Source organism: Sebastes umbrosus, chromosome 6 (genome assembly GCF_015220745.1).
Source record: "Sebastes umbrosus isolate fSebUmb1 chromosome 6, fSebUmb1.pri, whole genome shotgun sequence".
In the NCBI taxonomy this organism is placed as follows: domain Eukaryota; kingdom Metazoa; phylum Chordata; class Actinopteri; order Perciformes; family Sebastidae; genus Sebastes; species Sebastes umbrosus.
In genome coordinates, this window is record NC_051274.1 from 4,251,736 (window position 1) to 4,265,773 (window position 14,038).

At 41.8% G+C, this 14,038-nt stretch overlaps 1 protein-coding gene and 1 long non-coding RNA gene across 2 annotated transcripts in view; one reads left to right on the forward strand and one right to left on the reverse strand.

Annotated features, from left to right (window-relative positions):
- The window catches only part of LOC119490163 (plexin-A1-like), a 361,229-nt gene that overhangs the window by 74,799 nt on the left and 272,392 nt on the right, over positions 1 to 14,038 (reverse strand). Inside the window, 3 exon segments of the mRNA XM_037773385.1 lie at positions 512 to 648; positions 1,713 to 1,833; positions 5,005 to 5,156. Coding sequence (XP_037629313.1) covers positions 512 to 648; positions 1,713 to 1,833; positions 5,005 to 5,156 — 410 coding nt within the window.
- LOC119490164 overlaps positions 1,906 to 14,038 on the forward strand; it is a 31,251-nt gene continuing 19,118 nt past the window's right edge. The window contains exons 1-2 of the long non-coding RNA XR_005207344.1: positions 1,906 to 2,793; positions 5,036 to 5,265. This is a non-coding gene — a long non-coding RNA (uncharacterized LOC119490164). The remainder of the gene's footprint in view (positions 2,794 to 5,035; positions 5,266 to 14,038) is intronic.

A 14,038-nucleotide genomic window follows, 5' to 3' on the forward strand; every position in this document is an offset into this window, starting at 1 on the left:
CGTGAGGGGGGACGGCTGATGTGACATCAAAGCTAGCATACTGTTGCTTCAATAGAGATTAGCTAGGAGAGGCTAATCCGTGCATTTGACAAGCGAGCAACTGTGGTGATACTTTGGTGTGTTTTTTCATGCACTAGATTAGGGGAAGCCTGTGTGAACGCAGACAAAGACACGCCGTGTGTCTGCATGCACGCACACTTCAACACATACACAAAACATCCCAGCCTGACACACAGATTACATGCTTACATGTGCATGTAATATCTTTAGGATTTGTTTGCAGTAAACACAAACACATCTTTGAACAGTTTATTTATGCACATATTTTCTGTAGCTATTAATTTCCTGTACTATCTACAGTACCTTCAGCCATAATTATGAATTTGTTTTACTATCTTAAGTGCTTTTTTTTTTGTCTTATTCTTATCTAAATGATATTCTCCTCTGCTGAGATGTTCCAATTTCCTCACAGGGATGATTCAAAATTAAATTTTGTTTAATTGTTCCTTACTTTTTGAAGTAGCAGGGCTGCGGTCCTATGCTGACAGACACGTAGCTGCCTGCGTTGAGGTAGCTTCCCTCGATGGTGACCCGGGTGCCCCCGGAAATGGGCCCCTGAGACGGCTGGATACGGGTGAAGAATGGAGTCTGGAGAGGAGAGAGAAAACATTTATCTGTCTTTAGCGAATATAAACACATTTACAGACGCTTCATTCTCAGAAATCAATAGGAAGTAGAATTACCACCTCGCTGTTGTCAAGCGACTCACGGTATTGATCCAAAATGGCGGAAGCGTAGCTCTGTTGTATACAATCTTTGCCCCCATATTTAGACTACCCAGTGCAACCAGTTTTCTAATGCTTACCATTAAGCATCTGCACCGGAGTAGTGTGGATATCCAGTGCCTTGCTTAAAGGTACCTTGGCAGAGTACTTGCTGAAGCAAATTAAGTCAACCTTACTTCTAGTTTGAGATATTGTGATCACGCCACAGCTGTTGCCGGTGCGGAGGTGTAAAAATCAAGAACATATTAGTGACAACAGCATTTATATGTAAATAGTCTAAAAAACAATCATCCTGTATACCATCGCTTGATTATGATTCAATCAATTATGTCATCTTGTTTTGATCTGTAATTTCAATGCACCCCTTGGACCATCGTAATTATAAAAATGACAGAAAGCAGTGATATGATGTCTTGCACAAAAAAAAATCCAATCATGTGGCACACAGTGGAGATTTATGCTAAAAAAAAAAAAAAATGTAAATTAAATGACATAAAAATAAGTGTCTTTCTTATAGGTAATATTCAATTAGACAACATATAAAATTTTAATGGCTTGAAAACAAAGTATTGACTGAAAACTGCAAAAATTACAGAACACACAGTAGTTCTTCATGAAGGTGTGAGTCGCTGACTGCTTCCACAGACGTGCTAAATTTGCCTTTGTGTGCCCAAAATATAACAAATTTAATGACACAATGATCCTCCATGAAAACTGAATATGGCTGACCAAAAGAAAACCAACATTAATCTGTGGTAACTTTAAAACTAAATACTAGAAATGAGCTCTTTAGAGCCATACTTTAACTTTCTTTATAAAACCATTCTCAAATTGAACCCTTTGCTCAGTTACTGGAGACGTTTCATGAAAGCAGTGTCCTTTTTGAGTCATCACCGTCCACATAGAACAACTTTGTTTGGTGCTTACCACAAAGGTGAACGGCCTGGGCGACAGGGCTCGGTAGTCGTTGACGCAGTCTCTCACACACACCTCCACCTGAGCTTCTTGGACCCTGTAGCCGGTAGCGTCGTTCAGCAGACACACTATTCTGTGGATGGAGAGTTGAGGGGATTCGTGGAGAAAAGGAGAGAGTAGAGTCAGGTTGTTGCTGTTCTAGTCTAGCACTTATACGTCCCATAATGTAAAAAGTGAGATTTTCATGTCTTTTATATTATAAAGCAGGTTTAAGAGTCTGTCTAGGGCTTTTATTGTGAAAGGTACGAACTAACGGCCGTTGTGAACGTGGGGGGTATAAGCGTATTTTCAAAAATTAATAAATACAAAGTACTTTGTGGCCGTTTGTGTTGTGATGCTGCTCTGCTCACGTTAAATGCATATTGTTCGCGCTGCCCTCTCGATGTGCCCTCTCTTTCCTCTCGTCTGTCTGCCATTTTTTCCTTCAGCGCAATGCATGATGGTGTATAGTGCTCAGTGAGTAACTTTTTACGATATAATAGTGATGCTCACCATATAGTTATAATAATTCTCACTATACATTCGGACAGCACAACAAAATGGCGAACTCACTATATAGTTTACTATACAGTGATTTCGGACAAAGACTATGTGAATGACATCAGCTGACAGGAAGTAAACATGGACCCAATCTGTTGCCTAGCAATTCCATTGCAATTCCGTTGAAGCGTTTCATACGAAGGGTAAATACAGACATATTCAGGCAGACAGTATGAGGTATGAGGACAGTATGAAAATAAAGGGATTTTTTAACATTATAGCATGTAAACATGTTCTAGTAGAAAAAAAAAATAGGTTTATAATATATTATAATAAGTATGAACTTAATATGGGACCTTTAAATGACAACCAAAATTACATACTTTCTACTTACCTGTAGTGCTATTTAGCAATTTAGATTGTTTTGATGTGAGTTACCAGCTGTAGAGATGTCTGCCTTCTCTAGAACATAATGGTACTAGATGGCACTCGGCTTGTGGTGCTCAAAGCGTTAGTCAAACTAATCCACAGACCTTGTTGTGAGCAGTTTCAGGTAGGAACTATTTTCTTTCTACCGAACTACACCCGCCAACTGTATAACCACGCATCTACTCATGGGCGAGAGGCTCGTGCTTGTGAAAGCGCGAGACGGTTAACATTAATGCTAGACTTCCAACACTCAGCAACTCCCACCAGAACAATCTAGATTGATAAATAGCACTACAGGTAAGAGAGAAAACATGTCTTTTTGATTTAGGGGGTGAACTGTCCCTTTAACACATACCATCTTATCAAATGCTGCTTCAACACACCTCACATCCACAGTATTTCAGGAGGGGTGACCGAAAGAATAAATGAAACAGAAAAAAAGCTGACAAGGGAGGAGGGGAAAAATCTAAAAAAGGATGCACATCCTAGACATGTTTGAAGTGGTGCGTGGATGTCAGGAATAATGTGCAAAATAACTGATGTGTGTGTAATATTTGAATAGAGATGCCCTCTATCTCAACATGCATCGTTTCCCAACTAACTGCACTACAGAGGGATTGTTTGATCTGCGTGAACTCAATTCCTCAGCCGTGTAGGACCCTGCAGACGAGTAAATGTCAGGATGAGAAAAATAAAGGAAAGAGCATATGTAGGGAGTAATGGAGGGGAACAACAGATGGAATTTACACACACACACACAAAACCTAATATCGCTATCTGTTCAGCTGCTGAATGAGTCTGCATGGACACCTACACAAAAAAACGTGTTCTGGTTGACATTTTTCATTTGATTGGTCAGGATGAGAGAGGTACTGGTTGCCGCTGTCTTCGGGGAGTGTGTCCTCAGATCAGTGAGTGTGTGTGTTTGTGAGGCAGACAACTGCTGCCTGTGTGTGTCAGTGCATTCGTCTGTGTTTCCGTGCCATTATCTCAGTCTGTGAACGTCTTTCTGTGCATGTGGATGTGTAATAGTAGTATTGTGCTGTCTCTCAATTTGGGCACTTCTGTATTTACACGCTGACAAATATGGCAAAATGCAGTGCACTATGAGTTACCCGGATGGTATTACTCATAACGGTCAAAAAGTTGAGTGTGGAACACTGGACAAGTTCTCAACGGTCGCCATCTTGGCTACGGAGCAGAAGGGGAGGTACCAGTAGCTGTTGCTCCGATGAACACCCCACTATACAAAGGTAAGTTAAAGTGGCAGTAGGCAGAATATTTTTCAAGTCACTGGGATAAAATTCCATAACAACCTTTCAGCACATTGTAATTCAAGTGTTCCGAGAAAAAAAATAAACTTCTGCACCTCCTCATGGCTCTGATTTCATGCTTTAGAAAATCTAGCCCGTGACGGGAGACTTTGGCCAATCACAGGTCATTTCAGAGAGAGAGAGAGCGTTCCTATTGGCTGTTCATTCAACGGCGGCAGCTGTCAATAACTTGCAAGCCACGATCAAACGATCAAACGATCAAACTAGGCAGCGCTGACCAAATATGAATTAATATTCTGTTACTGTAAGGCCTATAATGTTTTTCAGAAACATCTTGTAGTGTACTGTTTAGCTGTAAAATGAGAAAGTTTGCTCCGGCTGGTGGGCGGTGCTTGGTAATTCCTCATCTGTTCTCAACATGGCTGCCGGGTCACAAACTTTCTAATTTTACAGCTAAACAGCACACTACAAGATGTTTCTGAAAACATTTGAGATGAGAAATAGGCATTACAGTAACAGAATATTGATTCATATTTGATCAGCGCTGCCTAGTTTGACCGTTTGATCGGAGTTTGCGAGTGATTGACAGCTGCTCAGAGAAGGCAAGGTTCCAGCTCGACTCTGATTGGTTGTTTTCCTCCTGTTTGTTAAATCTTGCAGTTGCCATTAGGAACACCGGAGGACACAGGCACATGTTTTTTTTTCAGATATGCACCACTGTCAGGATATAGTGACCATTTTATAATTTAAAAAATATATATATTTACTCCAATCTGCCTACTCCAGCTTTACTGTTGTCGGATAGAAGCCATCAGTTTTGTTTATTGGGTTCATTTAGCAGTCTGTAATGACTTGTTACCACAAACAATAAAGCTGCTAGCTAGCTAGTGCTAACAGCAGCGATAGCCCACCCTGCAAAAATTCACGCACTATGCAAGTAAGTACATAGTGTACACAATGTACTACATAGAAGTGTACTAATGGAAGTATCCAAATTGAGACGTATCTTTAGTGTGTGTGCTTGAATGCTGGTGAGCGAGTCCTCTGTTCCTTTAACTTACCTCTCTGCGCTCACGTACTCCTCCTCGATAGGCACGCAGGGTACCTTGCCCAGTCGGACGCCCATCTGGATGTCTCTGAACTGCAGACCCAGGTTCTCCCCCAGGATGGTCACCCTGGTTCCCCCTTGGCGAGGCCCCGTCTCAGGGAACAACTGGACCGACAAGAGGATGGAGGACGGGGGTCAGGATGGATGGAGGAAGGAGGAGAGAAGGAGACAGAAGAACAGAAGAAAAGAGACATAAGAGCAGGGAGATGTAAAGGTGAAGATGAAGGAAAAAAGAGGCAAAGCTGTCTCAGTATGCTAATATACTCACACACACATTAAGGACACAGAATGTATTCACAGTTTCATATGCTGCCCCCGTTCAACTAGTTTAATGTCTGAAAATGGTCCTCAAACATGACATAGCACGGACAGCCCCACGCAAACACACACGCAGGCATATACACGCATAAAATCCCACAGCCACCAACCCACACAAACACACACTGTACAGAATTGCCTATATCAGGTGATTTAAGATTTAATGAAGAAAAATCACCCTCTTGGCTTTGAAAAACACTGAAAATGAGATAAAGAGAGAGCGAACCAAACGGGCACCGACCAAAGGCATCATCTTGGGAGGTTTAATTGAAACTTATTACGCCGGCTTGGCTCCGCCGGCGGGGCAGCGGCGGTGTAACGCTCAGTCGCGCCGCCCGAACCATAATGTGATTTATCTAGCCAGATTATGGCGCGTAACGGGGACAGGTGTGGTGTGACAAAACAAATATGGTGACTGATGGACGGCACACGCACGCACACACACACACACACACACACACACACACACACACCCCGCAGCACGGACATGCACACACAAAACCTAATCCCTAACAAGCATCATGAGGTAATTATGTGTAATCTGTCCATTGCCCTGTTCTCCTGCACTGCTTGGCTGAGCAGACAGCGCGGTGTGGAAATGCAAACTCGGGCGCCGACAGTACGGAGGCATAGCGCTATTATTACACCACAGACAACAGACCTTGACAAATGGGTGATTTCGACAGTGTGGACTAGTTTGGGGGAATGAATGATTCGTCTTGCCAGACACATGAGGTTTAACTCTATACTTTTATCAAAGTCAGCTGAGATCCAAACCCCCGCACTCTGCTTTGGCAACCAACAGCTACACTGTTGGCTAATGAACAGCACCACCGGAGCAGCTGGAGGTGAAATGCCTTGCTCAAGGGCACTTCATCTGTAGTCACTGAAAAATGGGAAGAGCCCTACTCATTGAAAAAAAGGTAAGCAGATGGTCCGGGGTTTGCATATGAAACCTTCGGTCTACTGCATTGCCAAACATATGGAGAATCATTTTTCCACAGAAACACAATTAAAAGGGAAAATTGAGAAAATTAAAGCAGAAAATTGGAACGGAAAATGAAAAAATCTAAAGGAAAAATGATCAAATTAAAAGCTTAAACGTAAGAGATTAAAATGAAAATGACAATTGGAAACGATAAAGGGGAAATGTAGGTAATAAAAATGGAAAATTGAAAATATAAATGTACAAATTAAAAGCTTTGCCTGAAAGCCAGTAGTAACAAACTCAGAGAATGACATGAAAAGTAGGGCTGTCAATCGATTAAAATATTTAATAGCATGATTGTCCATGATTATTTTGATTAATCGCAAATTAATAGCACAATTTTTATGTAATACTCTTGTTCACATGGGAGTGCATGGGATAATATGCTTGCTTTATGCAAATATATATATAGGACCCATAGACGGATCCATAGAACCCATTTTCATTCACATATCTTGAGGTCAGAGGTCAAGGGACCCCTTTGAAAATGGCCATGCCAGTTTTTCCTCACCAAAATTTAGAATAAATTGGAGCGTTATTTAACCTCCTTCCCGACAAGCTAGTGTGACATGGTTGGTACCAATGGATTATTAAGGGTTTATATTTCCATATGATGCCAGTATCTTCACTCTAGCTCTAAAACTGAGTCTACTAAATACCTCGAAATAAACCGAAATATCGGTTGCGTTAATGAAATTAGTGGCGTTAACACGTTGTTATCGCGTTAACTTTGACAGTCCTAATAAAAAGATTTTAAAACTTAAGAATTTGAATATTTCCAACTATGACAACTCACAGCGGTAGTATCAAAAGAAATTTTAACCATCTTGTATTTCTACAAACAGAAAAGCATGCCATCAGAATAATCTAAAAGCTGCTATAATTTCATTGATAAATACACATGGATAATTAATCTATTCAAAATGAATAGATCAAATGATTCTTTGAAATGAGCTAAACCTTTAATAATAGTATGACAGACTGCCAGATAAACCACATTTTGGAAGCTCCTGCATGTTAAGAGCAAAAACATAATACCTTTGGCAGCACCATGCTACAACAGACGTTAACTACACAAAGACAGACCGACAGGCAATATCAGTCATGTGTTCAAGAGAAAGAGTTTGAACTGAATCTAATATTCCTGCTAGGGCTGTCAAAGTTAACGCGATAATAAAAATTCATTATAATGCCACTAATTTATTTAACACATTAACGCAACTGGCAATTTTTAGGTTGTAGCGGGCAGTGAAGATACTGACGTCGCGTAAAACTACAAAACCTAAAGAATCCATCGGTATCAACTATGTCATACTAGCTTGTCGGGAAGGAGGTTAAATAACGGTCCAAACTTATGCTAAATTTTGGCGAGGAAAAACTGGCATGGCCATTTTCAAAGGGGTCCCTTGACCTCTGACTTCCAGATATGTGAATGAAAAAGGGTTCTATGGGTACCCACGAGTCTCCCCTTTACAGACGATAATCACATGCAGTTTGGGGCAAGTCATAGTCAAGTCAGCACACTGACACACTGACAGCTGTTGTTGCCTGTTGGGCTGCAGTTTGCCATGTTATGATTTGAGCATATTTTCATGCTAAATGCAGTACCTGTGAGGGTTTCTGAACAATATTTGACATTGTTTTGTGTTGTTAATTAATTTCCAATATTAAATATATACATACATTTGCATAAAACAAACATATTTGCCCATTCCCATGTTGATAGGAGTATTAAATACTTGATAAATCTCCCTTTAAGGTACATTTTGAACAGATACAAAATGTGTGATTAATTTGCGATTAATCACAATTAACTATGGAAAATCATGTGATTAATCACAATTAAATATTGAATCAATTGCAGCCCTAATTCCTAGTAACGTCTGAATGTATGGGAGTGTTGGGGTTTGAAATGAATACCTTACAAATGATCTATAAAACAACATACTAACTGCAGTGAACTGAATTAAGAAACCAAGAGGGAGAAGGAGAGAGCGAGAGCAGTCTGGGCCGGGGATAATGCTGCCTACTATTTGGAAGTTGACTCACGTTGGAACCTCAGGCGCCAGTAGAGCCTCAGCACTTCGGTTCCACAAACACAATAGCTGGTAAACACTGACCAGAGCGAGTAGCCATCTAGCTCTAGGGTACGATATGGACAACAGATGTCAGGGTGTGGAAATGGGGCTTCAGATGGTTTTGGAAGAATGAAGCTATGATGCCACAAAACACAATATCAGCTAGCCACCAAGCCCTGGGATATAAACACTGGCAGAGCCACAGACAGACAGGCAACAGAGAAAGAAGAGTGCTGTTAAAAGGGATTACCATCATCATCTGAAAAAGGGACGCAATGAAAATTATGGGAACACACACTATCGCACCATTAACACACACAATAGTCACCAGGCTGTGGTGGAAATGCCTCAGGGCATGTTATGCATATTAGAACAGTTTGAAGGGAGCACATTTCATTTAACTGGGGATGTTTTCCCAGTAATAGGTTTACCTGGTCCCGTAGGAGACTTTAGATGAAAGCTATACTGGAATTGTAAACTGTAGTTAACATTAAATGTCCAGAATAGTGATAGCAAACTTACTGAATCTGTTACTCAACTAAACTAGCCTTTTTTAGTGACCATCGGCCACTCCTTACCCATATTTGTGAAAAGACAGGTGAGGCTGTGATTAGGGATGTCATAATACCAGAAGCTTAGTAGTCGATACCAAATCCAGTGAAATACAACAATTCTCAATACAGATACCATTGTGAAGTTAAACAGTAAAACTCTATTATATATTTTATATTGCTGTGAAAACATCTCCTTCAAAAAACTAGTTTTATTCAAGTTTTTGCTAGATTATTTGAACACATCACAATACTGTTAGAACTGCCCCTTCACCCAATATTCATTTTAATACTCAATTTTACTGAATAGAGCCAAAACGCATCATAGGCCCTGTTCACACCTGGTATTAACATGCGTCCTCACTGATCGGATCACAAGTGGACAGCTTTAAGTACAGGTGTGAACGCACTCAAGACGCATTGAAGACGCATTGAGATCGGATCTTCTAGACCACATTCAGAGGTGGTCTGGGCCACATATGACCACATTCTTTTAGCAGTGTGTAAGCGAATGCGTCCTGGGCCACATTAAGGACCGCCTGCTCATCTGATGTCCAGCTGGGATCAGCGGGATCACCGTGCCCCTCAGGTGAATAAACAGGCAGACACGGGCGCTTGTCAGCATGGAAATGGCCTCTGTGCTCTACTGTATGTAGACTAGGCACGCAAAGTGCATTATTATCATACTGTCGGAGATGTGTCAGTGTTTTTGTTTCGCTGCTTTGCGCCGAGCTGACACCCGACTGCCCGCGCTGTACCCCGCCCTTGGCTGGCAAAAGCAGCGATGCCGGTAACGGCAGCGCGGGGGTCCCCGGGGACCGCCGGTACAATAACCTTTTATTTTGATGTTAATACAATGTACCAGAATTCACGAATATGTAGGATATTACTACTGACATTCATGTAATATTATGTCACAACTGCTGCTGTATCAGCCGTGTGTTTACTACGTGTTTATTTGCATATGGGGCGGGGAAGTGAGATCGGATCACAAGTGGCCACTGAAGACGCATGTGGAGACGCATTTTAATGCCAGGTGTGAACAGACGTACTTAAAGCTGTCCACTTGTGATCGGATCACTGAGGACGCATGTTAATACCAGGTGTGAACACGGCCATAATTTAGCACTTCCAGTTGACATTAACTGTTAGCGCTATGTGGGACTGTGCTGCTTACCGGGTTGCTAACAGCTAACGTTAACTAGCTCTTGTACTGCTGATTTCAACATAGATTTGTTGTTCATAATGTAGCATTATCAGGTAAAAAATAAGGTGCGTCTCCTGGACGCGTCGATAGTGAGTTTACTGTATCTATCGTCCCCTGTGGTACTGTAGAAAAACGAGTACCGTCGTGTTTTCAGAATTTTGGCATCGAAGTATCGGTTTCTTCTGACATCCCTGGTTGGGATTGCTGGGGCATCTTTTGTGCAAACTGCTTCCATATGCGTCCATCAGCGGGATCATGATGGAACTCTTTGAGATGGGGGAAGCACCGAGAAGTAAATGGAAGCGCTGGGCGCTGCCGACCAAATGCAGATTCTTTAAATACTTCACGGAACAAGGAGACTTAAGCAAGCAATAACATTGCCTCTAAGAAGCCACAGCATGATCTCTAGCTATGTATCTGAAACATGATCGTTGTGGTGCAGAACATGGAGCCAGGCCGCTACACCTCCTAGCTATTGGTTTGTATACCATTATGTTATTTCTGTGAGTGTCTATCTGAGAGTGGGTTTCCATTGGAACCTCAGAAACTCTTGGAAGTATACAAGTATGGCATCACATAACAAGATAACCAGTGCTGGCTGAGCCTGTGGGCATGCAGCAGACGCCACAGTGTGGAAATGGGACCTCAAAGCAGCTTTAGACTCATGTTGCTATGATTTGACACAACACTACCACATTCAAGCACACAACCACCACTCTCTGGGGGAATGTAAAGAACAAGACGCCCTGAACGCTGGAAAACGGACCTCAGGCGGTTTAGGGAGGATAGTGATCTGATACAACACAACCACATTCAAGCACTAACTAACAAGACTTAGGATGTATTTCAGAAGGATAGCACATATAATTGTTCCTCATGAGCAGCCAAACTGACCCAGAACTCAACTGACATGAGGACCACAAATGCTTGTGGAGTCATTCTAGTATAACACGATCTATGCCAGCTACTGGCCGCTAACCACTGAAGCCTGGAGCTGATCAGTGAGCCTGTTATTCAGACTGAATGGCAAATTTGTTACTACTCCGTCTCACGTTACATTCCTTCTTAGCTGTGTTGTTTTGGTGGGAGGCTTTGATGTAGCTCCAACCAATCGCCAATGACTCACTATATAAAGAGAGGCGAAGTCCTTCCGGTGGACCACCATGGGACCTTATTTCGGAATAAATCTGAATGGCGAGTGGCATATTTACACATATATTTGTCAATTCAAAACATAATTCTGCAAGTCATGAAGGTCGTAGTTTGTTGTAAAAGTGTTGAAGTATAATGCCAGGATCAGACTACCAAATATTTTTGACGCTTACGATGGTCACTATGTCAGATTAGACGATTGAGAATCATAAATTATTGTTGTGACTCGGCCGCGACACATGACAGACTACACGTCGGTTCCCTGTTCCGACAATACACTGTCTCCCGGCACCGTCGTCTTAATATACAGCATGACCATGTAAAGGGGCCCACGAGGCGAAAACGGGCGCCAACGGGAGGCTCCATGCGCAAAGACGCAACGGCGGTGGTGTTTTTTACTCCGGCACAACCTAGATTGAATATCTTACTGCGAGGTCCGGCAGCAGTTGCGCCGGGAAGGTCCGATGACATCATTCTGCATAATAAGTAGCCATGTGCTTCTGTTTATAGCTGTGTACGTCAGCCGGTCAAATTCACGGCTGTGACGGAACACGTCGTGGAAAGCAAAAAAAAAAAAATCAAACATGCTAGAATTTCTGTCGGGACGTCGTGATGCGTCCCAGACGTGGCGTTGGTTGTTGTGTACTATGATACACTACACAACATAAAATGATTGATTTTTGCACATGACAGTCATTTATTGTTCCCGATCCGAGTAGACACCCTACGACGGCCGTGGCGGGCTATAATCGGGCTGATATCGTGTAGTCTAAACCAGGCAAAAGACTGTGAAAATACGTAATTAGAAAGACCACGCACCCAAGAGTCGCGTAAGTGGTGTCTCTCTCGATGAAGCTACAATCAACGGGTCTCGCTCGTTGTTTCACTTACCGACTGATAAAAAGTCCAGGAGTCGCTGGATAAAACACATCAGGTAAGATAACGTTTCATTTGTGCGCAGTCATGGCTTAGTTAGCTAGCTAGCTAGTGTTGGTGATGTATGTTGTGGGAGACGAGAGATGTAGTTCACTGAGCGGTTTCACACAAAACTAAATGATACTACGACAAACCTACGACAGACTGAGACTTTCTTGACTTGAAAGATTATGTTTTAAATTGAGAAACATCATATGTGTGATTCATGGCGCAATTCAAACTGGATCCAAAAAATATTTGTCTCTCTCCGTTGACTACCGAACATATTCGTGTCAGAAATAAGGTCCCATGGGGTCTGCCAGAAGGGGCGGGACTTTGCCTCTATATATCCGGCTGATCTGACATCATTTTACGTAAACATCAAATCTGCATTAACCAGCACAGTTGGCATAAAACCCCAGTCAAATTGAGAATGCATGTTGTCTATGCAAAGATGGATAAAGAAAAAAAAAGGAGTTCCCTCCACCATGTCCACTGTTTCCCAATTCTGAAACCCCTCAGAGCTGGAGAGGAAGTCTGGCTTTATATTAATGTCGTCCATTGGGGTTCAAAGCTTTGGAGGTAGCAATAAGTCCAATTAATCTTTTCATCTTTGGCATATTTTTGTGGCCACTTCTTTTGAATACCACTGACCAGGAATCCACGGGAGGTAAAGTACTATGGCGTCGCTCCGTGGTGGTGTGGCCTTTATATTGCAGTCCTAACCACATAATAGCCACATCAAATCATCGACAATATAGCAGTGGTTTCCTAGTAGTCTGTCATCTAGCCTGTACACGCATTATGTGTGTGTGCGTGCTGTAACAGGGGAACCTTGCTGTGGTCTGAGCGGTAACCAATAGCACATGAGCCATGGAAGTAGAGCAGCTGTTAAATACTGGGAAAGTTGTTCATGTGGTCAGAAAATAGTTTGGGAAGTCTGCTAAGGCAGTCTAATGAACGGGAAGTACGGGAAACTCAATTTGCAATGGGCCTTTTCTTTCTTTCTGGGGAACACTGCCTCAAACAGATAATCTATAAATAATCTATAGTTATGATGTTCAAATGTGTGTGTGTAAAACCTGGGAATGCTAAATTGGGAATATAAATTTCTCAAAAGTGGATTTTGGGTGTTTGGAGACGTTATTAAAGGGTTCTTGTTTTCAACAGGATGGACTCAGGCTGTTTTAATGTACTGCTGGTGGGCTCTTGTTTTCCATTTGGGGTTACTGCCAGTGATACCTATGTGATTAATAGGGTTGGGAGGGGTACTTTAAAAATGTAATCTGATAATTACGAATTTAGTCAGTAACCTAATCAAAGTATCACAATATTAAGGTAAGGTAAATTTACTTTCTGTTACTTCTTGATTACCTCAATACCAAATATGCAAATAAAGACAAGAGAAAAATGCTGAATTTTTTCCATTATATTGTATGTAAAGCAGAAAAGCGCAACAACACAGTGAACAATCACAGTACAGTGCAAGTTATACCTTCTAGCTGTGAAAATGCTGTCATCATCCAAGGACTCAAATCATTTGCTGGATTTTAACTTGGAGCAGCAGCAGCATCCATATAAATTAAATTGAATTAAATCAACCTACATGCAAATTTCCCAGTTTTGTCCTGTATTATGTTTGGTGGACCAGAAATATTGAAGGATTCACTCATTTCCCACTAAACCGTCTTTTCACGCTGGAATGCATCACGGCAAAATTAATAATCTTGATGCACTGTAAAGTGTGCAAACCATCCTGCTTTGTGATAACTTGAACT